This window comes from Bubalus bubalis, chromosome 19 (assembly GCF_019923935.1).
Source record: "Bubalus bubalis isolate 160015118507 breed Murrah chromosome 19, NDDB_SH_1, whole genome shotgun sequence".
NCBI lineage: Eukaryota > Metazoa > Chordata > Mammalia > Artiodactyla > Bovidae > Bubalus > Bubalus bubalis.
In genome coordinates, this window is record NC_059175.1 from 12232224 (window position 1) to 12256312 (window position 24089).

The window sequence follows — 24089 nt, forward strand, 5'->3', positions numbered from 1 at the left end:
GTTCAACAAATGATCCTGTGATTCTAAGAGGAAACCAGTAAAATATGGCTCACTATTTTTGTTCTGTCATCTTCCTAAAATAGGGTAATTCCTATCATTCCTTAAGCAATATTTCGGTGACCTGAGAAAGTATTTTTTAAAAAAAGAAGGCCAGGTGGAAAAAACTAAGAAAAGAAGGATAAAAATAGGATTATTTTGTACTATTTCTACAAGCTTGGTATATAGAGTGGATAATCAGATTTGAAGACTAACAAAATTACTAAAAAGAATTAACTTTTGCTAAATTCAGTCCTCCCACACAGATAAAGGGCAAGCGTATGAAGCAGGTCCCAGATGCCAGCTTACCAGGAAACTCATCTGTTGTTAACTATGCCTCAGCTGATGCATTCATTCTCTAGTTTGCTGGGAATGAAAACTGGCCAGAAAGAGAGTCTCACCCAAACGATATGATGCACTGTGTAAATGTCGCTGTCTCCCACGTACACCCGGATGGCTCGGATGGTGAAACCATAGTTCTTCCCCAAACTGTGGATCACAATGGGCTGGTGTGGACTGGCAGAAGCTCCTGAAGAATCTCGGCTGGGAGAGGAATCCCTTGAGGAAGAAGGGTCCGAGGACAGGGAATGGGGAGACATCGGACTTCCCAGTGGAGAGACGGCAAACATATCTGCAACAAAGAAGCCAGTCATCAAAGCTCTACCGACTGAGCCACCAGGGAAGCCGCATTACTGAGCAAGTCCTGACTAAACAATTTGCATCAGGAAAACACTGTAATGGTAACTTTCCTATAAAAGAATCATTCCTGATTACTATGATCAGAACTGATTCTCTTCAAATATTACCTGCAGTTCCAGCAAGGTTTCTGAGAGGATAATGCAGGTGGATAGAGAAATTTAAAGAAAAACTCACTTCATATTCTTCAACACCAATTCTATCCTGTTTTTCTTGTTTTATGAACAAACACACGTTTTATTTATGGTTCTTGTCACTGTTTCATCTACGTGAATCTAAACAAATCCTAACTGGTCATATGAAATTGTGCACGCACACCTGTATGTGTGTTGTGTATGAAAAAGAATAATCCACAACAAGATGCTGTGGTTGAAATCTGAGCTCAGCAAGGGCCAGTGCTACTGAAGACTCCCGGGGTGCAGTGAGTAACACTGTGGCCACAGCAAGCTCAAAGTGTCCAGACTATCTTCTGTTATAACTCTTGGGATGTGTGCGTGCTCAGTTATGTCCGACTGTTTCCGACCCCATGAACCGTAGTCTGCCAGGCTCCTCTGTCCATGGGATTATCCAGGCAAGAATCTTACATCTGTCCAAAGGAGAACAATTAGCTAAATGTATCAATGTCCAGGCTCTTCCACTCTGACTTCATGTGGCATCTTGACACTTTTTTCCTGGCTACCTTCTGTCTCATCCAAAGGCCAGCTGAACAGACCCAGGCTGATAGGCAGGGAACTTCAAAACATGCAAAGGCAGGAAGAAGGCTGAGTGGACACACAGCTCCAAACTGCTAAGAAAGCCATGCCCCTGACTCTTCTCCTCAATACATCTTTCCTTACCTCCCCAAACTGAATAACTGACCCACGCTCACCAAGAGGTGGGCTTTCTCACCAGCTTTCAAAGTGGACTAGACCACATTCCACTTACCGACCACACTGGAGTCATTGCCTTTTGGTTGTGAATAGTCATTCAGACTAGGGTGTTTGTTTTAAGGTGCTATACGGACCTCTCCCAGAAAACAGAACATGCTACAGTGAGCACTACCCCCTCAATGAACATTTCTTTCTGCACAAATTTGAAATTTCAAAAATGTAAACAATCCCTTATATACATCTGCAAGCCATCTGCAGTATAGTTTGACTGCCACTTCCATTCTCTTTCTGTCTGTCATCTGAGTGATAAGTCACAACCACCAGTGTGTCTATTTTCATCTCAGCCAGTGAAATTACACCAGATTTTGTGATCAGTAGAGGCAAAACTACGTTGTCGAAAAATACTGCAATTCAACAAAATCATAATTAAGCCCAGGTTTTTAAATATAAGGCAGAAAATGACTGGGCTACCAGTAGGAGGAAGCATAACCCAACAGACAAGGCTGGTAAAACTTGTAATTTCAGTGCTGTCTGTGATACACTCTGCATCCCCAGAAATGAAAAACGTATGTTCTCGGTATTGATTTCCTCATTAATTAGATGAGAAAAACTATACTTAGCTTTCTGACACAGATGCTGTAAACAGCTCTGTAAAGGATATAAATGATGCATGGTCTAGGGAAGAAAAATTATTCAGAAGAGGGAAATCTATCACTTAACTTGGGGAGGGGAGAAAGGAAAAAGAAAGAAAACAAAAGAAATAAGCCTTTGTGGGAAGGGATCCTGCCTCATCTCCTGCTGCTGAAAGAAGTGCGAAGGGGTAAGTCACGTTTGTCTTCTGGGAGCCCTGGAGGCCCTCCAGGGAGTCACTCAGGAGGGCTGTGCCAGGGCACCACCCATTACTGGTTCAAGCAGTCTTGCATCTCAGCCAGCATGCCACACTGGGAGCGGGGGGGGCACATGCACAAGCCACACAGTTTCATGCGAGTCGATGTCTCTCTACCTCCTGGGATCATGAGGGACAGGGCACTGGCAGAAAGGGACTTTGTGACTTTCCCCGAGGCTTTCTGTTTCTCTGTGCTTTCTAAGCGCTGCCGAGCCATGTGAGAGGCGGGCTCACTGGAGGGCTTGGAGGCATTGTCTGTACTGTCCACACACTCGCTCCGTCCATTTATCTGATCCAAGTGCTCTGAAAAACTGCCAACTGTGCAAAGAAGAAGGGATAAACATTTCAGAAGAATTTGGATAGGAGAGCTGGGGAGGAGGGAGGAGAGACAGGGAAGGATGAACACTGGGAAACAGAGGCCCGTGTGGCACATGAGTCCACGTGGTATCAGGCAAACATGGAAATCAAGCGACTGGTTCGAGAAAGGTGAGTTGGAGGAGACAGGATGAAAGAGCTGTCCATCCAGATTCCATTCTCCTTGTATACAGGTCCACTAATTCTTAGTTGACTCCATTTAACTAGAAGAACAATTGTGTTTTAGAATCATTTACAACTTTAATAGACAATTCCTCCTCCTGACCCCACTGTGAAAGGCCATGAACCAAACGTCACTTTATGAACCCCATGACTGCCCACAGCGTACTACGATCATCCTATGATACTAGTGATCAGCATTAGCAAGGCAGTTAATACCGGTTTTTGCTAAGTGGACATCATTCAGTCACTTCATAGAGACTTATGCCCCTGTCATCTACTACCATCTTTCCAAGACTCATCTCACACTAGGCTCAGGATGTAACTTACACAAAAGTGCCTAAAGTGTCACCTTTGACCTCCCACACCTCCTTTCAGTCTAAGCTCCTTGTAAATTTCACAAGCCAAGACCAAGAGTTTCCTTCACTACACGCGGCATTACCCAATGGCTCACTACGTCGTCTTGGCTTTAGTCTTGACACAGACATATGCTGACCTGTCCTGAAATTCCTGGACCAGTGAGAAGATCTGTCCCTCTCTAGGCCAGCCACATGCCTTCTTTATTTTTAATTTTATTACCCTGAATATAAACCGGAAGGGTTTTTTTAAGTTAAAAAATTAGGACTTCCCTCAGCAGAGTAATCACTGATCCCAGTTTGATAAGTGCACAGGCCCAGTGTGAAGACAGCTCTCTGTTGTCAGAAGTGACATAGTGAAAAACAAGTAACACGACCATCTCTTTCCGTTTCTCCTATTCTTTCTTTCACGGTCTATCAGTTTTTTGGGTTTTTTTCCTTTCTTTTTTTCTTATCACTGACAATACATATTTGTCTGTCCAGAAAAAACAATGCTTATCTCCCTTTTCTTTCTAAATGCTACATTAGAAGCCCCCTGTGCTTTAAAAATCATCAGCACGATCATCACATTAAGATATGCAATCCACAGAGAGAACTGAATACCATTATAAATGATCCTTTGGAAGACCAGCCAGCACATTGTAAAGTGCTGACCATGACATTCTTTGCCTAGAAAAAAGGCTTAATTGGATTTAACTCACATTTCTCTTGCAGTGCTAGACTCACAACGGTACGGCTGAAGCTCGGTCCTAGTTCACAGAGGTGGCATGACCCCACAGGCGCGCTCCACGCTAAGGGAGCCTAGGGCCCGGCACAGTGGGGCTTGAGAACCGCACAGTCCATGGCCACCCAGGCGCTGCAGGCACGGGAGAAGATTCCCCGTCACCTGTGCGACACCCATCTGACCTTGGGGGCCGTACAGAATAGAGAGATGAGCTGATTTGCTCATAGCAAATATCTACTAAAGAAGATAATCTCAAGGCAAATAACAACCCTCTTTCCACTTGTATATGCTAAACTCAACCCCATTTAACAGTGTATCTATCCTATTCACTCTAAGAAATCAACTGCTGAGGGACTAGACAAAAACTGCTTCACAAATCAAATCTCACCTCAAAAACCTTCAGCTTGCTCTGGGATACGTTACACGCTCACTCCTCCCTTCTAGTTTGGTTTGGATGGGATCACTGACAAGTATGCATTGGAAAGCTGAATCTCTTCACGATGAATAATTTGTCAGATGCGTTCGAGCACTAACCTAAATTTTCAAGACTTTTGCTTCTCACTGACTCAAATACATTGTAGTCGAGAGAAGGGAACACGTACAAAGCTGGGCTTCTCTCAATGCTGGAGTGCGTGTCTTCTATCATCCCCCCGCTTGCCTCTGCCATCTCATTTCATAGCACTGCATTTAAACGTGTGAGTCTTTCCTGCCAAGGGTGGATAATGTCACTTTAATGTTCTGTAAATGTCAAGGGTTCTTTCTTTTTGATGGTGGAGCAATATAAAAATCAACAAATTTAATTTTACTACAGTCACGGTTTTCAGATTTCCTAATTACCCTTGGCTATGAGCAAATCAGCTCATCTCTCTATTCTGTACGGCCCCCAAGGTCTTTGATTATTTTTAGTGTGTGTCTGAGGGAGACAGAGAGAAAGGTGGTTTGAATCTATTAATCAAAATGCATGGCAGGACAGAGACAGATTTTTTTTTTAATTATGAAAGTAATCAATCAAATGCTTAGACACCATTCCCCTCTCCCTCCCTTATAACTTTCTGAGAGTCAGTAGGCAGAAGAGTCCAAGAGATCATAAACAATTCATCATATTAAGAATAAATGTGAAATAGAGGCAGCCCTATTCAGAGTAAATAATAAACTAAGAAACACATGACAACTTAGTAACCAGAAATATAAAGCACTTGACATATCCACATTTGATTCGATACCAAGATGAACAGGAATCCTAGGCTACTAGCTTGTTTGCTTGTTTTCACACACTTCTTCATTGCTACTATCTTGGCTCTACCAAGTTAGGACATGTGGAATTATCCCACACAGAAACAGAACTGAGAGGAAAAGAGAGAAGGGAAAAACCCAACATTATTTTTCCCCATGATCAACTATCAGCTCACATGAAGCTCTGCAGAACCAGACCGTTTAGTGAGGCGGAAATAAACCCTGCTTGTAAAAGTTGTTATTTTGAAATGATTCAAAACAAAACAAAATTATACACTGAATATTCAGTTAGTTAAAAAAAAGTTCATGATAATCATTCATGGTTATCAATATAGCATCCTGGATATGGCTTAATGAAAACATTTATTATAGCAACCTTAAGCCATACCCATATTTTTACTTGTTGAAAGCATAAATGCATATTGCTCTGTGGAAGGATGTGCTATGAATAACATTTTTATAAACCAAATAACATCTGAAATGCACCTCAAGGGCTTGCTCTGAGGGAAGCGCAAGTCCAGTCATTTACTGAGGACACCTCTGCGATTAAGGGCCGCAAGTATCCATGATACATTGCTGCTGCTGCAGCTAAGTCGCTTCAGTCGTGTCCGACTCTGTGCAACCCATAGACGGCAGCCCACCAGGCTCCCCGTCCTGGAATTCTCCAGGCAAGAACACTGGAGTGGGTTGCCATTTCCTCCAATGCATGAAAGTGAAAAGTGAAAGTGCAGTCGCTTAGTCGTGTCCGACTCTTAGCGACCCCATGGACTGCAGCCCACCAGGCTCCTCCATCCATGGGATTTTCCAGGCAAGAGTACTGGAGTGGGGTGCCATTGCCTTCTCTGCCACGATACATAGGCATTCTAAAAACCTGTGGAGACACTGCTCTTCTTGTCAGGAAGGTTTACTTCACACAAAACTAACATCAAAAAGAGTTCTCCCAGGAAAGGCCTAACCCCCTGGACTGCTTCCCACACACCAAACTGTGTCTCAGAAATGTCTTCACCAGTTACCTAGAGGCTGGAAACTTGTGTGCAGTGGAGTGGTTTCATAGCCACACAAGATATCAGTTTGAACTGTGTTGATATTTCTGACTCTCCTCTCTCCTCTCAATCCGTGAACCTCATGGCATGAGAATTTTGCTGCAATGACTGAGGGTTTAGAGTGGAGACTATTCAGTGACTGGGTATAATGTGGCCCCACAACAAAAACCAGCTCCTTCAAGAAAACAGCTACCCATCTGAACACCGGAGGGAAAACTGGCTTACACTATATAGGTGGTGATTTAAGACGCTCTTGAGGGTGCTGCTGACCGTCTGACAGGGCTGCTTACTCATCACTTTGAGTTAGATGCAGCTCCACAAGACCTGTGCTGTGCCTTTGCCTCCACAATGAAGAACAAGCTCCCCTACTTCTACTTCTGAAGACCATCCAAGGGCGCTGCTGAAACCCATCAGAGGACGTGAAGGCTTCAGGTGAAGCAAGAAAGATTGGCCATACAGCCATGCAGTAAGGAGAGGGCCTGAGATGTCTGATCTCAGCTCTGAGGAGTCCACTGCCCAAGCCTAAGGAGTGGGGCTGTAAGAGAGTCTAGCAACACAAAACGCCCATCATCACTGCCTGTCCGAAGCCAGGCCTGGGACTCCGAGCACTGCAGTCCCTTGTCACCTTGGCAGGCGATGCTGGGATGGCAGGGGCCAGCCCACGGCCTTACCTGACAGAGTGGAGCTGCTGATGGTGCTGGCCGGGGTGGTGACCTCGGGCTCCTCCTGAGCACTCTCTGCAGCAGGCAGGGCTGGCTTTTCCGGCTCCTCGTGCAGCTCTCTGGGGTGGGGAGCAGCCCCATCGTGTTCTGCCTCTGCTGAAACAGCCAGCTTGGGAAGCAGCCCAGCACCGAGTCTATGTCTGTTGCTTTCAGTATCTGAAGAGTTGGATGTGGATAACTGTTGCCTTAATTAAACACAAAACAAAGTCATATATCTATAGACACTAGGAAATTGTGTGCAAGGTGAATTTTAGGCAAAAAAAAAAAAAAAAACAGGTAAAAATGGAACTGAGATAGCCTAACCAACACATGTTGAGGGCAGTGACTTCTAAACTGTGCCAGACCAGGGGTATCCCCAGGAACCGGTCAGAAGTGCACACTCTTGGGGTTTCCCTTGTGGTCCAGTGGTTAGAATCCACCTGCCAATGCAGGGGAAATGGGTCTGATCCCTGGGAAGGTCTGATATGCTGTGGAGCAACTAAGCCCATGCACCACAAGTACTGAGCACACGCAGAGCCCACGCGTCACAACTAGTGAGCCCACTCACTGCAACCAGAGAGCAGCCCCCACTCAGGGCAGTTAGAGGAAGCCCGTGCAGCAACAAAGACCCAGCTCAGTTAAAAATAAATAAATTAAAAAAAGTAAAAGTATATACAATTGTATTTTTTAAAAAAGGAAAAGAGAAATATGCATTCTCAGCCCTCATCTCAGACCTCCTGGGTCAGCACTTTGCTTCCACAGGCCCTCCAGGAGATTCGGATGCATGCTCGTGTTTAAGAACCACTGCCCTGGTAGCTACTGTTTACAATGCTTCTTAACAAGCATTTCACATACATTTCAGAATACTCTGAACTCCAGCTTAACGTTTCCGTGGATGGCAAAGTTGTGCTTTTAGTTTTGTCCCCAGGGTCTTCCTTCTCTTCTCCTGAATTCTGAGTACCTCGATCCATACTGCTGAAAACCTGCAAGGCAAAATATCAGTGCTTATTAATATCTTCTTGAAAGGGATTGTCAGAAGAAAAAAAAAAAAGTCCTGGAGAACAACCTGAGAGTTTGACTAAGGTTTGAATTGGGGCCATATATTCAGAAGGTACTTTCCAATGCTATTTACTTGAGTCCTGAGGTGAGTGGCCAATTGTACAATTTTATTTCCTTTTGGAGTGGGGAGCTATGACTTCATCACATTCTCACCATATCTCACTATGGACTTTGTATCTGCAAACAAAATCCATAGATGCGTTGGGGTTTCCAGGCCTGGGATCAATGCACGCATTAGATTACATTTAACCATGAAGTCAATCAGAAAAAGAAAATCACAGAGAAAAAGATTGAATGGCCCCCAGTTAGGTGCAGGAAGTAGAAAAATGAATTGGAATTGAGAGGGAAGAGAAAAATAAATGACCTATTTCAAGACTCATTGGGGGGAGATGCAGTGTGTACTTGGTGAGGTATTTGTTTGGCTTATAAATCACATATACCAACAGGCAGCCTCATGTATTGATACTGGGATTTCTGAAGGGAATCATAGCTTAAGCAAACTGAGGTCTCTGCTGTACCACCGGCAAGATGGAAGCAGAAACAGAGCTGAAAGTCCAACCCAGGAAGCACTCGCTACACCCAAGCCAGCCAACTGCTGTTCTCATGGGGATGGCCCTTATAGCTCCTATAGTCTCCCGGGATTAGGAGGAAGGTAGCCAAAGAGCAGGAGACAGCAGAGAGGGAGCAGCGTAGGGGATGGCTTTGACGGGCCAGAGAACAGGTACCGGGAGACCCGGAACTGTCCTCAGCTTCCTTCCTGGCTCTGCTCTAGACCTGGGCCTTGCCTCCAGGGAAATCCCTACCTCTCTGTGTCATTCCTGTACCCGGGGAGGGCAGTGTCGGCCAATCTGCAGAGCACTCCGGGTAGTCACTTATAAAAAGCTACTCAACACTCTCAAATCACTCATTGCTATAGAAAAGCTACACAATAATGATGCAAAATGCCATGGCAACAGAAAACATATCTTGAGTGAAAATAGCAAAGTGAAGGTAGGGTGCCCTGTAGGTTCATTTCTATCTTCCTAGGGCCCTGCTTATCTCAGGACTATCAGGTGTGCCTTTGGTTTATTTGTCTTTTAAATCTTCCCACTACCAGTCAAAAAGCACCTTTCTCCAACATTGATTTTTATCTATTTCTAAAATTCTAGCTTGGCTGGCCTACTGCCCCTTTAATATATCTTACACTTTCTATCATTGATTAAGAGATTGTCTCATTTCACAATCAACTGTCTCCAAGTGTCTGGGCTTATATCGAGGACTAAGCCTTCTCCTTTGTGTTGTATCCGTGGGATACTAGAAGAGAGCTCTGCACACAATGAGCTCAAAGTTCTTCTTAAAAAAGCAATGGGAGGATGCCTCCATGGCCCAGCAAGAGCTAGACCAGGTTCAACAGGGAGATGGTATCAGACACTCCCCAAAGAAAAACCGTGAGCTCAAGTCTCTGCCTCCAAGAAAAAGGATATTAATCTGTGGAGCTGGAAACAGAGAAATATACCACTGCAAGGGGGTAGGAATGCTGGTTTATCAAAATGATGGGGTCACTCTTTTCTCCCCCTAAAAGAGACTCCAAGCTCCGCAACAGCACAGGTGGTCTTCACAATCTTGTAAAGGTATTTAAGGTACCAAATCCATGGATGGAGGAGCCTGGTAGGCTGCAGTCCATGGGTCGCTAAGAGTTGGACATGACTGCATGACTTCGCTTTCACTTTTTACTTTCATGCATTGGAGAAGGAAATGGCAAGCCACTCTGGTATTCTTGCCTGGAAAATCCCAGGGATGGGGAAGCCTGGTGGGCTGCCGTCTATGGGGTTGCGCAGAGTCGGACACAACTGAAGTGACTTAGCAGCAGCAGCAGCATCTAACCCGCGGGCTTCCCTGGTGGCTCAATGGTAAAGAATCCTCCTGCCAGGGGCAAGAGACGTGGGTTTGATTCCTGGGTCGGGAAGATCCCCTGGAGGAGGAAATAGCAGCCCACTCCAGTATTCTTGCCTGGGAAATTCCATGGACAGAGGAGCCTGGCGGGCTACAGTTTACGAGGTCACAAAGAGTTCGACACAATTTAGCAATTAAACAACAACAACACATCTGACCAGGAGGAAATTCTCTAAGAGAGACCCTCTTATGCCATATTTCATTTACCTTAGAAAACCTATGTGAACATGAGGAAAACTGCCTTATTTCCACATTAAAGTCTTCATCATTCGTGTCATCTTCTTCCTCAGTCTCCATATGATGGTACTTCTCCGACCGAGCTGCAGGGAAAGGTTTGGAAAGCAGTTTCAATTATTCAGAATTTCAGCTTTTAACTTAGCTATTTTAATTATGAGTTTCTCTATCAAGGCAACATTATGTTTCAGAACTCATGGGTTCAGGACTGAAAGGTACCTATCAAAAACAGAGCTGATTTTCCACAAAGAAAAGGCCAAATAATGTTTTATGTCAGATAATGCACATACTATCAAAATAACTTGTGTCGTCTTCAGATTCCAGTTGGGGAATGAATTCTGCCTTCTGTCTCAGCAAACTGTTCCAGTCTAAGCAACGGAAGAATCGATGCTGTTTGACTTCATATGCACCACCTTAGGGTAGGGAGTGGAGGGAAAGAACAGAGGGAAAAGTGTTCAGTTATCCTCCCAACAAAGGTAAGCATCAGTTTTTAAGAACAACAGAAAAAAAAAGTTCTATCAAGAGAGAATTAAAGAAATCAGGGAAATCTTTTTCATGCTACAACCCAAAGCTCCAAAAATTTTCCCATAATTTATCAGCAGGGGATTTGATTTTGCTAACAGCAGTTGCTATGGCACAGTTTTTCTTTGTTAATTTTTCCATGACTTCCTCCATTTTTCAAAGGTTAATGACACGGCCACTTAAAATCCCATTATGCTGAACCTGGGGACATGGACACACACTGGCTCAAAGCAGACTTGCTGCTTACCACCCCCCTAAAATTCTAAGAAGGTATAAAACGTGCTCATGGCAGTAATTCCTCTGGAGGTAAGTGTTTTTTTCTGGGGGGGGGGGGTACCTACCACAATCGATTTCTCTTTTTTATTTTTTAAAAATTATAGATAGATAGATAGATAGATCTAGGCTATGTTGGGTCTTTGTTGCTGCACACAGGCTTTCTCCAGTTGCAGAGAGTGGGGTCACTCTCTAGTTGTGGCCTGTGGCCTCTAGGACACGCAGGTTCAGTCGCTGACCCAGGCATGTGAAATATTCCCAGACCAGGAATCAAACCCATGTTCCCTGCATTGGCAGGCAGATTCTAACTACTGGAACTCCAAATAAGTTCAAAAATTTTATTTTTAATTGGAGGATAACTGCTTTACAATATTATGTTGGTTTCTGCCATACATCAAGATGAATCAGCCATAGGTATATGTATGAAGGTAAGATTTTAATAAAGATGATAATATATAATGGCTATCATTCAATTTTATTGGATTGTTCATTAACATTGGTAGGAATTAGATTCTATGGCTTACAGATTCTTAAATAAGAAACTGGCAAACTTGTTTGATAGATTTATAATACGTGTGATGAAAAGCAATCCCAATTCCTAAGTTTTAAGTTTCTTTTTACCAAATGAGCCTGATAGGACAATTCCGTGAATTGAGTTAATATTTGTAATTCAGTTTATGATTTTAAAGAGAGATTTTGAAGGGCAGACCCCATCAAAGTATTACACTGTCCCCCATGTAAAGGGACTTCCCTGGTGGCTCAGCTGGTAAAGAATCCACCTGCAATGTGGGAGACCTGGGTTTAATCTCTGGGTTGGGAAGATCCCCTGGAGAAGAGAAAGGCTACCCATTCTAGTATTCTGGCCTGGAGAATTCCATGGACTGTATAGTATACTTTCTTCCCTGGTAGCTCAGTTGGTAAAGAATTCGCCTGCAATGCAGGAGACCCCGGTTCGATTCCTGTGTTGGGAAGATCCTCTGGAGAAGAGATAGGCTATCCACTCCAGTATTCTTGGGCTTCCTTTGTGGTTCAGCTGGTAAAGAATCTGCCTGCAGTGTGGGAGACCTGGATTCGATCCTTGGGTTGGGAAGGTCCCCTGGAGAAGGGTAAGGCTACCCACTCCAGTATTCTGGCCTAGAGAATTCCATGGACTGTATAGTTCACGGGGTTACAAAGAGTCAGACACGACTGAGCGACTTTCACTCTCCCATGTAAAGAGAAGGTACACATGTTATAAAAATCTCACCGTGAGAATCACACCCCCATCCTACCACCAACATGCACACTGTTGACAGGGGAGATAAAGAAAATTCAATCCTGAAACAATTTCAGGAAGAGATACTTCTCACAAGACTAGTACCAGGATCTAATCCATCTCCCAACCAGGAGATGCCCCTCAACATGGGTCGCAAATGCCTCTTTAATGGAGTTGTTACTCATGCTTCTCATCCTGTCCTCGGCGGGGTACAAAAGGAACAGGATGAGAAATGCAAGCTGAATGAAAAATCTTGGGGCAGGGGAGGTATCTGTAAAGTTCAAAGTCATCGTTCTGTCCTCACTGGGCCTCCCTTGAGCACAAGGAACAGGTTGGCTAGGGCTCCAAACCAGCCAAGGGAAACCAATGTTTTGAAAATGATGGAACGAAGAGAAAAACGCCAAGTGAAAAAAATCACCCCCCAAAAGGGAGAATGGGTTCTTTACAAAGTATTTGATTAGAATCTTTTTCTAGAATTCAGTAGGCTTTTCCCTTGTTTACAGCACGATACTCAAGTCTGATGTTGAGCCCAACAGCAACAGCATCAGCAGCTGGGATTTGAGGGCCAGCTTTGACAAGTATTGCACTAGAGACAAGAGGTAACTTGCTTCTTTTAATTAAACCACTGAAAGTAATGCCTCATAGTAGGCATTGTCAACTCCATTTTTTGGATGTGAAAAGCAAATACGCAGTAAACCATAATGGGTCAAGATCATCCGGTGAGTAAGGGTTAGAGGGGCTGAGCTGAGGTCTGTCTAAAGACCACCAGTCCATCCTCGTGCCACAGTACCACATGCCATGCAAGGGGAGGCCTGGTTTAGCTGGGATCCTACCCTGCCCTCTCTCTTGCATCAACTTTCAAATGGATTTACCATGTAGACATCAGGGAAGGGAGCCACACACCTAGCTCCCCAGCATCCCTGCCTAGTCCAACTCCAGTCCTCCGTGCAGCCTGGGTCTCATCTACCCCAACAAACATCCCCAAACACAGCTGCCAGGGACATTTTCTTCCAGTGATCTTTGCTTGGAGATGATCAAAGGGCTTAAATATGCATCAATTCAATGCCCTCACTGTGCCAGTGACACTGAGGTCCAAAGAGTCAGGCCCTACCTAGCGGCCGCCCAGCGGCCGCCCAAGCACCGTGCAGCAATGACTATGACTTCAGCTGCCACTCTCGGGGCCTCATCAAGTGACAGCCCTGGAGCATCCAGGTCACTCAACTTTACCCAGAAAAGCATAGTTCTCTGGACCCAAAGGCTCAAAAGACACTTCCTGACCATATCCAGAGTGTTTGCTCCCTGACCCCCACCTTGGGACGCATATTGGTGAGAGCCTTCACTTGCTCTCTATGGAGAATGACAAATGGGCCCTCCCCAGGGAGCCCAGCCCACTGCTGACCCAGTGCCCAGGTCTCACCCATTGGCCTCTGTGCCCCACTGAGAAGCAGCTGCTCATCACTGAGCCCTGTTTTTCATGCATTTCTGGAGAGAGGGGGAACAAAAGAATCAAAAGGACATAACAGAGAAAAATTAACCCTGGGCTAACAACCTCAAACCTGAGGCTTCCCGGGTAGCTCAGCTGGTAAAGAATCCACCTGCAATTCAGGAGACCCCAGTTCAATTCCTGAGTCGGGAAGTCGGGAAGTCATCCCTAGAGAAGGGATGGACTACCTACTCCAGTGTTCTTGGGCTTCCCTGGTGGCTCAGACAAAGAATCCGCCTGCAATGTGGAAGACCTGAGTTCGATCCTGGGCTAGGAAGATCCCCTGGAAGAGGACATGGCAACCCACTCCAGTATTCTTGCCTGCACAATCCCATGGACAGAGGAGCCTGCTGGGCTACAGTCCATGGGTGGCAGAGCTGGACACAACTAAGCGACTAAGCACACGGCACAACCTCAAACCTAGAGTGTGTTGAAAAGCAGAGACATTACTCTGCTGACGAAAGTCTGTGTAGTCTTCTCAGTGGTCACGTACAGTTGTGAGAGCTGGACTGTAAAGAAGGCAGACTGCCAAAGAATTGATGCCTTCGAACTGTGGTGCTGGAGAAGACTCCTGAAAGTCCCTTGGACAGCAAGGAGATCAAACCAGTCAATCTTAAGGGAGATCAACCCTGAATATTCACTGGAAGGACTGATGCTGAAGCTCCAGTATTTTGGTCATCTGATGTGAAAAGACAATTCCTTGGAAAAGTCCCTGATGCTGGGAAAGATTGAGGGTAGAAGGAAAAGGATCCCATCAGAGGATGAGATGGCTGGATGGCATCACCGATGCAATGAACATGAACTTTGTCAAACTCCGGGAGATGCTGAGGGACAGGGAGGCCTGGCATACTACAGTCCATGGGATCACAAAGAGACAGAGATGACTGGGTGACTGAACAGCAACTTCTTGGAATAATATAGATAGTGGCTTTATGAGCCAAATACAAATCATCAGACATAGGAACTCATGCAAATGTCACTCTCACCATAAGAATTCACCAGAAAGGTAAAGGAAGGGAAAGTGACCATTTCTTGAGCTCCTGTTATGCACCAGATTAATGCAACCACATACCTCCTCCAACGTGCCCACACTCAAGCCTACAATAATCCTGTGAGGTGTGTAACACGCTTATTTCCATAGATTAGGAAACTGAGACTCCAGGCAATGAAGAAATGACTTACGACCTCCCAGCTGGCTCATGGGTGGGAGTCAGTCACATTTGAGCAGGTCTCAAGTCCAATGAGCCCAGCTGCTCTCAATGTTCTACAAGTTCAAAAGTCAAGTTCAAGTACAACAAGGTCCCAAACTGCAAGTTAGGGTTTGGCACTAGTGTTCTCCCTTGAGCATTTCTCTCCTTTCACAAAATTTTCTTAAACATCCATTATGTTCTTCACACTCCTTTTCTCAGCCTCTCTAGTCTCTTGGGCAAATGTGCATTCGCACATTTTCATGGTGCATTATTTTGCCCTCTTAATATGCATCAAATCCATACCACTGTCATTGGAAGCAGCATGGCAGACTTGCAGGATTCTCAGACTCACTCTCTGGGCCCTATTGGGACCCGTCACATTGGACCTGCCTGTTTGGCAAGCTCTCCTTGACAACGCTAAGAGCTTGGGCAGGGTCCTTTAAAGTCTCTTTCAAGCTTCTGCTAGAAGATTTGTTTCTTAATCTGTCAACCCCTGAAAAGACTGAAAGCAGCAGTCAAGGAGAAAATGTGCAAAGATAACTTGCAGCATATAGCGTACAGACGTGGATGTTCTGACCACCATCCATAGCCCTGTCTTGTTAAGTAAAGGCCAGTCAAGAGCCCACACATTCCGAGGAGAGGGAAATGGGCAGAGTAAATAGGAAAACTCTCCAAAGTGACGCGTGGACACTGAAGAGAACTCTTTAGCGGGAGTGCTGATATGATTCCTATACCTTGTTAGCCCTACCTTAGAACAAGACTTCCCTGGGACAGTTGATTAAACTACACAAACAGATATTTGTATTGTTGCAGCAATCTTAAAATGCCTCTGCTTCTCACATTTGACTCAAGTGGGTAAAACCACCTCTCAAATCTCTGCACCACACAGAGCCTAGACTCCCATTCTTGGACAGCTATGCTTATCTCTTGAACCATAAAGCAAATCCAACTGTAGATGACAGACAGAGGGAAATAACCAGTTTGCTAGTCACTTCAGACAAATGGAAATCCAAATAGGGTGACAAGAAAGATAAAGAATTCTGTTCAAAGAGTTCAATCAGCCCAAAGGTGGGGGCACCCTCACCATTCCTAAGTCTCATATGCCAAAGGGGAAAGCATGGGATTATACAAGCAAGAAAAATACAGAATGACAACACCAGCAGCAGGGTCACATCTGTCCCAACAGACAGTGTTGATGATCTTTTATCCTCACGGTCATCCTGGGATGTAGACCTTCTATCAGCTCCACTTTATAGATGAGGGAGTGAGGCACAGAAAGGGAAGCAACCTGCTCGTGATCACACAGTTCAGATTTAAACCCGGGCAAGCTGACAACCGAGTTTATGCCTTTACCTTCCATTATATCACCTTTCCTAGAGAAAGGCCCACTTACCCACGGAAGAAAGCAAAAAGCACATGGTACTCTAGCATAAAGGCTTCCAAGGTGGCACCAGTGGTAAAGAATCTGCCTGCCAATGCAGGAGATGGAAGAGACGTAGTTCGATCCCTGGGTAGGGAAGCTCCCCTGGAGGAGGGCATGGCAACCCACTCCAGTCTTCTTGCCTGGAGAATCCCATGGACAGAGGAGCCTGGCAGGTTACAGTCCATATGGTCACAAAGTCGGGCACGACTGACGTGACTTAGCATGCAGGCAGGCACTCTAGTACAAAACTCAACTCAAATTAGTTTTCCTACTTGAGTTCTGATTTTAAAACTTCTTGGGAATTCCCTGGTGGTACACTGGTTAGGACATTGGCTTTCACTGTCATTGACCTGGGTTCAATCCCTGGTGGGGGAACTGAGATTCCGCAAGCCTCGTAGTGTGGCCAAAAAAACAAAAAAAAGCTCCATTGAAAGCTTCTTAGATTCTCTAAGGCAGGGTCTTCAAAGTTTTTCTGCCAAGAGCCAGACAGTAGATGTTTTAGGCCTTGTGGGCCATGGAGTTGGTCATGACTACTCAACTCAGCCAAGCAGCATGAAGACAGCCATAGATAATGTGCAAGTGAACAGCACTGCTGTGATTCAATAAAACTTTATTTACAAAATAAAGATTGGGTTCATGGGTTTGAATGCATCATCAGAAACTCTGGGTAGCACAGCATTCCATACTTAAGCAAGAAAAGAGCTCTCCAACCGAGGAAGCTCTGAACAAAAGTGGAGCACAATATAAGATATATATATTTGGTGTTTTTGCAAATGATTTCTGTCTAGTAAAAACTGGGTGAGAGAATGATCTCATCAGCATTTTCTTATCTTTCTAGTAAAATGGGGTAGGATGAAACAGCTCAGAATAAACAACCCAGCAAGTCAACAACTGTCATTGATGAAAATTTTTATCAATACAGTGTGTATGTGCGATGTGTGCTGTATGTGTGTGTGCATGTGTGTGCGTTATGTGTATTTAATATGTAGACTCATCTAGGTACATTCACATACTGGAGTTGGCTAGGACTGTCTTGCAATCTCTAAGTCTGCCTATTAAGAATATAAGGAAGAAAAGGAATAGGAGTTTGGAAAAAACAGAAAACTGGTAGTAGTACAGTCAGAAAAAATAATCAGCAAGAAATAAATCTACTACCTCCTTTATCTTGAAAGTTAATGTTTTTAATCCTCTTTCTTGGGCCACGGTGCTCATCACCATGATAGGATAGCATGGCTCAACCCAAGGCTCTCGTTTCTAGTAATTAGTTCAAGTACTGATAACCTGTTTCAAAACTTGTAGATAGTAACTGCTGGGTCAAATCCTTCTAGGGGAGAAAAAAACTCTCCATATTCCTAACCTTCTGTTTCAAATTTTTAAGATTCATGCTTTTCAAGAAAGAAGAATTACATATGCCCTTTGCCCTTGAAGGTTTCTTCCAGAGAAATTTTACTGACTGAAACAATGTAAGAAAAATTTCTGCTTTCCAAAAAAGAACAACAACAAAACAACAGCCACCAACCCTCATAGCATACATACTGCTCTGAATCAGAAAAAAAAATTAAATATTGTTATACTGTATTGCAGTCATATTCTGCATCAATCAACAGATGTTTCCCATGCAAAAAAAAAAAAAAATACAAACCTCTGAGTGCTCCACACTGACATTATTTCCTGCGTATTAGCAAAATTAAAACATATGTGCTCTAACCTGTTCCCAGTCTCTCCAGGGGATTCTGCCTGAGGAGCAAGGTAATCAGATCCTGGGCATCAGGGGGTGGAGCCTCATCCTTCTCAGGCCAGTTGATCTCATCTAGAAGGAAGAAAAGTAGTTGATGGACTGTATTGCTCAAATGGTCCACGTCCCAACGGTATGGATAACATCCAGGAGTCAGAAATGCAGAACTTCAAGTCCCACTCCACCAGCTGAATCGGAATCCACAGCCGATTCCTTCAGTCGATTCCTAGATCAGTCAAGTCTGAGAAGCACTGTTGCACAAGATACGTATAGTACCGCTTTCAACAAGGCAGCGTGAGAACATTTCAAATGAGTATCTCTCATTTACCTTTTTGATTCATTTTTCTTTGGTAGAACTGACACTGCAAATTAGTCCTCTCGATATTAAGAGGCCTCAATATAGTGGAAACTCTAAACTCCTGTGTTTAAGGCAATCACCCACCCAGGGATCATGGGGAGTCAAATTTTCTCTTCTATCATACTTAACTGAGAATCTGGCCACAGCTCTAGAGTTCTTCTGCTTTGAGGAGTAAAAAATAATTTTGTAAAAATAACTATTTCCAGAGACAAAGGAAAGGTTAAAATGCTAAAGACTGAAGAAAAAGAAGAAAAGAACCCAAAGAAATCGTAGTAATGGAAGTATTGAAAATCTGCCATAAATATTAGAATAGGTTCTACATTCTCAAGGAGTTGGCCTGAAGATAGGTGTGCATGCTTGTGTGTATGGAAATGCAATAAAAACATGAGTTATTTCTGTGTGTGCCTGCCTCTAGCTTCCTCTGCTGCAGTTTAAATCTGATTTGGAAAATAAAACATGAATATGCATCTGAGCCGCAAGGCATTGAGAAAACAAAGCCAGCATTTGCTGCTTTTGTTAATTAAACAGTTGATTCCTCTTGCCACTCAGGCCTTGGTATATCAGAAGACAGTCTAGTTATAAATCCATAAAGAGCTCAGATATTGTATAAAAGGGTTATACACTGCAGGCAACTCACAAATCTACTTTGTTCAAGTTTACAAAGACGCCTGGCTTGCAAAGTCAGTGACAGAAAATAATGCTGTGATTAAAAGGCTCCTTATACCAAAAGGAATTATCCCCCTATTTCCGCCGTTGGGCCTTCTAAGTACAGTCCAGAAGGGACAAGAGGTGGGTGAAGATGTGAGTGATGACTAACAAACTCAGAGTAAGAGAGGCCTTTCTGATCTCTGCTTCAGGAAAATTTATAAAAACAGCAGGTAGGGTAGTAATAGGCCTATTTAATTATCATTTAGTTTTGCCACAAGCCACATAACAATAGTTAGGGTCAGCTTTCAGGTTAAGATCTAAAGGTTATTGAATTTAAATGAAAGATGAACAGCTGTTAAGAAATAACATTACACCATAACAACTACCAATGAAATCATTAACAATCTGTGGATTAAATTTGCTTCCTCCCCATTCTCATTATTTATTATTTGGTAGACATTTGTTTTAGGGTTTATTACATTTTTGCTAATTTCTTCACTGTGCCAATAGCCATTTTCCCCATTTATGCAAATGTTACCCACATTAACCTTTTCTTCCCTGGTGCAACTTTCCTATTATGGAAAGGAAGACTGGACAGCAGTGAAATCATTTGCAAATCCCACACCAATTTCTTTTGCAGATAAAGCACGCCATAAAAATCAGTTACATCGCTAGTACTAAATTCCATGTTAACAAAACTTCTTCAGATCAATTTCCAACACAAATGGCTCCACTGAGATTGTGAAAGTCAGTTTCATGCTATGATGAGTGAGTTCTTTTAATTTGGTGGCTAAACCATTTGATAAAGGTTAACATTTTAGTAGTAAAAACAGTAATACTCCCCAGAATTACATTAAAAAGCTGCTTCCCAACGGGAGCCTAGAGATAACTCCTGACAATATTTACCACTGATGACTTGTCCAAATAGCTCTTCTGGAGTGTCCCCAAAGAATGGCACGCATCCAACCAGAAATTCATAGAGGATAATCCCCATGGCCCACCAGTCCACTGGCTTCCCGTAGCCCTGCCTCAAAATCACTTCTGGTGCAATGTATTCAGGTGTGCCACAGACCTGAAAGATGATTGCAATATTAGAATAATTGGAATATGAGACACAAATTACAATGAGCAAGATGGCTCAATATCAATTATTTTGCCTAGAGTGCACCTGCTCGACTACATGGACAAAGAACTTAAGACCAGCGATTCTAAATCATTGTCTATCATACCAAAGGCAGTGAATTACTTAAATGCCAAACAAAAGCAAAGCTTAAAATGCTGCTTTAACAGAAAACTGTGTGTAACATCTAATTTCAAATTTGAATAGCTTTACTTACTTTGCAAAAACATTTGAAATCCCTGAAATTTAAAATAATATTGCATTTTTTTTTCATCTGTCACTCTCAGAGAGTTTTAGTATTTATACAACTGAAATATATTCACATCCTGGTTACTTCATAAAAGCCTGATGGTTGAGACACGTTCACCTTAAGTAACTGTACAGTGAACAGATTGTGGGCACATGGTAATGAGGCGTGCTTAAAGAGAAATGGTCCATGGCTCGGAGTTTAGCACCCGTGATTGTACGACGCATCATGAGTTTCATGAGGACTCTACTGAGACTCCCGAATTCCTTACAAAAACAGTTTTCCATTTGTCTCTCTCACACTCTCACTTGTGAGCAATTACATCATTCGTCTTACTAATAGAGCATAATGCTAGGGGAGGAATGTGGAGGGACCTATAGTTCAAAGAGGTCCTGGGAGAAAAATGGGAGCAATTTGCACTTTATTAAATGTGAGGCTTATCAAGACATCTAAAGCCCCAGCACTAATATGAAGACAGCCGAGTCAAGTTTTGGTTCTGAATCTCATTGGCAATCCTGTAGTTTGTATTAGAAATGATAACCCACTCCAGTATTCCTGCCTGGAAAATTCCATGGACAGAGAAGCCTGGTGGGCTATAGTCCATGGGGTTGCAAAGAGTCAGACCCGACCACAGGTCTAACACTTACTAGAACTGAGCAGCGTGCAACCTTACCTGCTTGTCCAGGAACTCTCGGGCATCCTTCTCAATATGACCCTCATAAAGATTGGTAGTCATGCTCATGAGTCCCACCTTGGATAATCCAAAATCGGTCAGCTTTATGTGCCCCATAGAGGTGACCAGCAAACTGTGAAGCAGAAGAACATACATGACAATACTCCTTTGAAGCTCAGTTTTTGGTTTTTACTTTTCTCCCTTCCACTGACAGTTTTTAAGACTATGTAGTATACAGGTATCAATCTCATTATAAAATCCAGCCTGCAAAGAGATGAAGTCACACAAAGATGTTAAATATATTACTATGTATCTGGCAGCTGAGTGTAACCCACAATGGAGGGCTGGAGGTCAGGACCCGCATGTCTTCCTTGGAGCATATGCATACAGCATCACTTACAACTTGCAACTCAGAAAAATTCAAGTATGGAACTCTGACATCTTTGTATTTTCAGAATACAAAAATAACTGAGAAAGGGCTACCGATAATCCTATGTTACACATCAGCAACTGAGATAAGCTATCAATCTGTGAGTCAAATGAGATAAAGAACTTGGAAGAAAAATGTAGTATTGTTTCAGATTTTAACTTCTGGCTCAAACTTAAGCTTCTACTTACTAAGGACATGACCTACATCTCTTACACATGCAAAGAATGCACATTTGAAAGCTTTATGAATTTGTTTTCATTTTAAGTGGCATAGGAAATTGTAATAATTTAAAAAATTAAAGGAGGAGTCTAAAAAATAAAGCTATCAGAAGGATATATGCTGAAATTCTAATAGTTGTGTTTGGTAATTTTGTGAATGAATTTTTTTGTACTTCCCAAATCTTCTGGAATGAGCATGAGTTAATTTTATCATAAAGTTTTCAGCACACTGAAAAAATACTTCTAGAGGTATCTGAAATTAGTGGAGAAAGCATGAAACATTTAATAAATGGCGTCAAGAATACCTAGACTTTGGTGGAAAACAGTGTATCTGTATCTCAAATCTGTATCTCAAAATGAACTCCACATAGATTAAAAATTAAATAATAAATAATAAATTATGAATAAAACAGAATAGATTCTACAAGGATATCATCTTGGAGGAGAAAAGAATTATCTAAATATGATTCTAAATGCAGAAACTATCCAGAAAACAACTCATGGCATTCTATGTACCTATTCTTTACATAATAAAAAACGTAAAAATATAAATTAACCCTGGCTTTATACTCTTTTGTTTGTTTCTTATAAGCTATCATTATAAACATCATAGCCTTTAAAAAGAATATACAAAAATTAGAAATGCTGCTAAAAATAGCTTTGGGGAACATTATGGGAGAATTTTAAAATGTGCAAAGCAGCGTTAAAAGAAAACATTTTTTAAAGACAAAAATTTGTATTATGTGAAAAGTAGACATATTGCATCAGTGTACATACTTGTCTGGTTTCAAATCCCTATGTACAATTCCATAATTATGTAGATATTCCAAGGCCAGGACCGTCTCAGCAAAGTACATCCTGGCCATATCAACGGGGAGAGGACCCATGTTCTTCATTAAGGTAGCACAGTCACCCCCTATAACACACAAGAAAAAGACTTAGCAAGTACTATATCAGCTGGGATTAAAGACCACCAGTTTAGATTGCAGAATTTCAAAACACAATGGCCTCTAACCACAGACAAAGTCCATCGTGCTCATAAGTGGAGACGGTGTTAGGTAATCATGTTTCTACTTAAGATGTGCTGTGAAGAAAATACAGACTTCTATTTAAGAAGCACTGCTCATGAGGGAGCAGGTTTGACCTGAAGTGAAACAAAAAGTTGAAGAACTAATGATGTGTTTTAGGGACAGTGTGACAATTTAAAATATAATAAAACCCATGGCTGATTCATGTCAATGTATGGCAAAGACCACTATAATACTGTAAAGTAATTAGCCTCCAATTAAAATAAATAAATTAATTAAAAATATATATAATAAACCATTTTAAAACATGGATTCTGGAATCAGGCTGCCTGAGTTCAAATTCCAGCTTTGATTCTTACAGGTGGGGATATCTTAGGCAAACTGGTCTTGGTCCTTTTGTCTGTTATGTCAGGATATGAATAACGTCATCCCTTTTATTGTGAGGATTAAATGAAGTAATCTATGTAAAGAATTCAGGATGCTGTCAACACATATTAAACATGTGATAAACATTAATGATTGTTGTTAAAATAACCACAGCAAAAGTTAAAGTACTGGTGTGGTGAAAAGAACACTGGGTAGAAATCATGCAAGTTATGTTTCTGTCTTGTATCTACCACTAAATATCTAGTGAAACTTGGGTTTCAGTTCATTCATCTGCAAAATGAAAATGCTACTTAATGTTTCTTCAAATTGTAAAGTTTGGGGATTCTGTTCAAATAATTACAAGGGCTTAAATCAGATGCTTTGAAAACTGTTTTGCCCTTGCTTACCTATTCATTTTACAGTTTTATTTATGTTAATAAGTCATGGCTACTGAAACACTAAACATTTCATGTAAAATTGATGGAAATAACATTACTTGGAGTATTTAAAAGACAGACCATGAGCTTCCAAAAGAAAAACAAGCTTTTTAAAATTAAACTGTGGTTGATTTATAATGTTGTTAGTTTCAGGTATACAGCTTCTGATTCTTTCCATTGATAGGTTATTAAAAGATATTGAATACAGTTCCATGTGCTATACACTAAATCCTTGTTATCTATTTTATATATAGTGGTATATATCTGTTAACCCCATAGTCCTAATTTATTCCCCCTCCCCTTTCCGCTTTGAAAACCAGAAATTTGTTTTCTATGTCTGTGAGCATATTTCGCTTTTGAAAATAAGTTGATTTGTACTT

At 42.5% G+C, this 24089-nt stretch overlaps 1 protein-coding gene across 23 annotated transcripts in view; it reads right to left on the reverse strand.

Moving 5' to 3' along the window:
* The window catches only part of MAST4 (microtubule associated serine/threonine kinase family member 4), a 614032-nt gene that overhangs the window by 20759 nt on the left and 569184 nt on the right, over positions 1-24089 (reverse strand). For 20 of the 23 annotated variants that reach the window (XM_044932666.2, XM_044932672.2, XM_044932663.2 and 17 more), the window contains 10 exons: positions 22656-22794; positions 21231-21363; positions 20097-20262; positions 18158-18259; positions 10594-10716; positions 10277-10389; positions 7934-8061; positions 7049-7284; positions 2605-2805; positions 438-667 (listed from right to left, as the gene is read on the reverse strand). In XM_044932666.2, coding sequence (XP_044788601.1) covers positions 438-667; positions 2605-2805; positions 7049-7284; positions 7934-8061; positions 10277-10389; positions 10594-10716; positions 18158-18259; positions 20097-20262; positions 21231-21363; positions 22656-22794 — 1571 coding nt within the window. The remainder of the gene's footprint in view (positions 1-437; positions 668-2604; positions 2806-7048; positions 7285-7933; positions 8062-10276; positions 10390-10593; positions 10717-18157; positions 18260-20096; positions 20263-21230; positions 21364-22655; positions 22795-24089) is intronic. The other 3 variants (XM_044932664.2, XM_044932670.2, XM_044932681.2) reach the window with 1 other exon arrangement.